General features: G+C 59.2%; 1 protein-coding gene across 1 annotated transcript; it reads right to left on the bottom strand.

Moving 5' to 3' along the window:
• Positions 1 to 2,011: 2,011 nt before the first annotated feature.
• On the bottom strand, positions 2,012 to 3,925 carry MLX (MLX, MAX dimerization protein; the record flags this gene model as incomplete). Its single annotated transcript, XM_010182548.1, has 6 exons — positions 2,012 to 2,068; positions 2,159 to 2,360; positions 2,745 to 2,844; positions 3,120 to 3,219; positions 3,418 to 3,524; positions 3,916 to 3,925. Coding segments are annotated over 6 exons (576 nt in total), but the record flags the coding sequence as incomplete, so codon positions are not given.
• Positions 3,926 to 3,933: the final 8 nt, after the last annotated feature.

A 3,933-nucleotide genomic window follows, 5' to 3' on the forward strand; every position in this document is an offset into this window, starting at 1 on the left:
TTCTCACTTGTCTTGGTGCCCGCAGGTCTGCAGCGAGCAGAAGCTGTACTGCAAGGAGTGGCGGAGGAGGAAGCGAATGGTAACGGTCGTGCCATTGGGTGGGCAGCACCAGGGAGGTGGCAGTGACCCTGGGGGCACTGGTGCCCTGACAGGGATGTGGGGTGTGCTGGACAGCGTGGGGAGCAGCCCCTGTTTGAGCTGAGCCCCTTCCCACCGCTGCAATGCTGAGGGAGGGGACTGCAGGCGACAGTGGTGACACGTGTGGGTACCAAGGTGCCCAGGTACCCCACAGCCCTCATGGCACCTCTCCCTTGCCAGGCAACCGAGCTGCTGGACGCCATCCTGGAGGGGTACCCCAAGAGCAAGAAGCAATTCTTTGTAAGTACTGAGGCCGGGCTCTGCCCTGCGGTGGTGGTGGTGCTGCTGGGGCTGCCCTGCTGAGCTGCGCTGTTGCAGGAGGAGGTGGGGATAGAGACAGATGAGGACCATCACGTCATGATGCCTGCAGCTGTGTGAGGTGCTGGGGTAGCCTTCATCCCAGGGAGGAGGAGGAGCAGCTGCTGCAACTCAGTTTTTGGGTTTTTTTCAAACCCCCCCCCGTTTTTGTAGAGTTTGGGCTGGCCCTGCCTGTTTAATTTTGTTTTGAATGCCTTGGGTGTGGGAGAGGCCTGTTCACTGTCGTGCTGGCTGAGGCAATGTTGTTTCTTCCTGCCCTTTGGGGGAGTGTCAAGATTGGGGTCCCCTGGGGCTGTGGGGAAGGGGTCTGCCCTCCTCCTGGGTGTGCAGGGAAGGGGTCTGTGCTCTGCCGCGGTCCCCACTGTTCTGGTACTAAAAGGAAGCGAGTGCCTGAGCCAGGCAGTGAACGTGGGCCGGGTTCGGCTGCAGAGCTCTGCCTTCCCGCAGCACGGCTGAGGGGAACGTGAGGACGTGACCCATTAAACACCCGGCTTTGGTTCAGCTCTGCTCTGCTGCGGCGTTTTTCTGTTCCAGGGGGGTCAGGGCAGGCTTGGGGGATGGGGGGAGCAGGAGCTGGGGGTGCCCTGAGCAGCTGCTCTGAGCATCCAGACATGGGAAAGCTCCGGGGGAGGCTCCAGGAACTTGACCACAGAAATAAAAGCAGAAAAATAATTAAAACATTCAGCAAAATTTATTTAATTACTTTTCATAATAGAAAAATATGTCACTTCCACACACAAGGTCTGCTCCGTGCCCCCCTCCCGGGGTTGTCTGTGCCCCTGGCTCAGCCCCAGCCTCACCACAGGACACAGCTGGGGCTACCATTGTGTTGTGGTGGGAAGGACACCAAAAGTGGGGTTTAAAGATCATTTTTATATAAAATTCCATCCCCGAATGGGGGGGTCACTGTGCTGGAGGGGCCCTGGTAGGATCGTGCTGTGTGGGGAACTCAGACCCAGAGCCGTGACCCGAACCGACAGCAGCAGCGTGGGACGGGTTAAGAACTGCCCCAGGGAGCTCCTGTCTGCGAACCTGACAGCAATAATGCTTCAGTGATTTAAAAAACCCAACAAAGTCAAATCAAGGCTGGTTTTGTGTGTTTATCTCTATAAAAGTTCTAAAGAGAGCAGCATCTGTTTTAACAGAAACCAACAGCTTTTAGCGTGCGTTGTTTCATCCCCCTCCCCGGGATCAGAGGGGGCTGAGGTTACAGATCCCACCTGCGCCGCAGTGGAGTCAGTGACACCTGCAAAGCCCCCCGGCTGCCCGAGCCAGAGCCTCTCTGGCAATGCCCAATCCTCACCTTTTTTTTCCCCTCTTTGCTAAGTCCCTACAAATATTTGGTAACACCGACTGCGAGGGCACCGGTGGAGCCGAGGTGTCTGCACAGCCTGCTTTTGGTTGTCATTAATACAATAAATAACTCGGAGAAGCTTCAAGAACAGTCATGAGGGAGGTGCCAGTGCCGAAGCCCTGGAGCAGGGGGTGCCCGGTGCCCCGGTCCCCTGGTGCGGAGGCAGCGGCAGCCCTGGAGGCGGTGGCCTTGCAAGCAGGCTCAGTAGAGCTGACTCTTCAGCTGGTGCAGGACCCCAATGACAACGTCCTGCAGTGTCTGGGGCAGAGTGGACACGGTCAGGGGGCCCGGTGCACAAACTGCTCGGCCCTGCCGCTGTCGTCACAGCCCACCCCGCTGCCCGCCTACCTGGGGCTTGCAGTGCTCCTCGATCCAGCTGAAGACGCAAGCCGAGAGCTCCTGAAAGCTCGTGACTGAGACGGAGGCATTGAAGGACTGGAACAGGGAGTCCATGATGCCTTGGAAAACATTGAACTTCACCTCGTCGGAGACCTGGTCCTTGCTCTCGTTGAGGTTGTCCTGATGAGCCTTCGCAATCTGCTCGTAGTTCCTGAAACACACCCAGCGCCCCATGCGAGGCTGCCCACACCCGCAGGGCAGAGCCCGTTGCCTGTCACCAGCCATTGGGAACCGCTGCGGGGACGGGGAGGACCAAGAGCAGAGATCACACAGGTGAAAGCCCTGGGATGCTGCAGCCGCTCCCAACACCGGAGCAGATTTGTTTTCTGACTTAGATCCACTTTCATGCTAAACTCCACCAACCAACCCACCCAAAACAGCCGCTGGAGGAGAAACGGTGACAGCCAGCAGGGACAGGCGTGGTGCTCTGGGTGCCAGGCCATGGGCGAAGCACCAAGCGCAGGCACGGAGCCTGGCAGGGATGGGGGGGAGAACAGATGGAAAAAGAGTGTGGCACCCGACAGCACTTCCTTACACTTTCATGATCTTCAAGGCCATCACGTCTTTCCTGAGGGTAGAAACTTCCTCCTCTTGCTTCTTCTTTTCCTTGTGCAGGAACTGGATGTAGTCAATAGCTGAGCATGAAAACACAGAGTGAGGACTGAGACTGCACAGAAGCCCCCGAGATACCCACAGAAGGGGACAGACGATGCCCCGGGGTGCCTGTGCCTGGGCAGCATCAGCTCCCGGCTGCCCCAATTCCCCTTGGGGAGGTGGCCAGCACCTGGGCTCCACCAGGCATCCTCACACCAGCAGGTTCTCAAGTGCTGAACCCCTGCTCTGCATGACTCTAGTGAGGCATTTAGGGGTTTGGTAGCGCCCCCTTAGCTCTCCCCACCCCAAGACTCACTTTTCTGGAGGACAACAGCCCTGCTCAGCTTCTGGAAGCCTAAGGAGAAATCCTGCTGGTCACAGGTGGGAACGATGGCCTGCAACTCATCATAGCCTTTCTGTGGGGAAGCAGAGCAGCAGCTCAGGTGTCTGGAGTTCAGCAGCCATGAGCTTGGTTGTTTCAAAAGGTCTCAAACCCCCAAACGCAGCCAGAGCTGAGGGGGCTCCCGGCAGCAAAAGAGAGGAGAAGGTGCTGAAAACCGGGGTGCTGCGGGGAGCAGCGCACCCCTGCGCTCTGACGCAGCCTCTGGGGTCACCTTGATGGCGTCTCGCCTCTTCCGCTCTGCCTGGTTGTGCGCCCGCCTGCGCCGGTCCTTGTACGACTCCTTGTAGGTCTCCTGGTGGTAATCGCTGTCCTCGTCATCTGCATGGAGAGAACTCACGTGAGCGTATGAAGGCCGATGGTGAGCTCCTGAAGCACAGCGGGCAGAGGGGCGACAGCACAAGGGACCAGCAGGGCCCTACGGCCAGCACCAGCCCTGTGCTCCCAGAGGCCAGCGCCAGGCCGGGCCGAAGCGGCACTTCAGGGGGCTCTGGCAGCCCTCCCCACCGGGCTGGGCAGCAGGAAGGCACCTGCAGCCCCCTCAGGAAGGCATCAGAGCCTGACCGATCCCTGCTCCAAACGCTGCTGGAAACCACCAGGCCCTAACGCTGCTCCCCACCACCTCCCATCGCTCCCAGCCTGCGGAGACACCCACCCCCCGTACAGGGGCTGGGCACCCCCGCGGTCACAGGGGACAGAGCCCCAGCCCGACCTGTGTTGGGGACAGAGG

The sequence above is a fragment of the Mesitornis unicolor genome, unplaced genomic scaffold (assembly GCF_000695765.1).
Source record: "Mesitornis unicolor isolate BGI_N332 unplaced genomic scaffold, ASM69576v1 scaffold37544, whole genome shotgun sequence".
NCBI lineage: Eukaryota > Metazoa > Chordata > Aves > Mesitornithiformes > Mesitornithidae > Mesitornis > Mesitornis unicolor.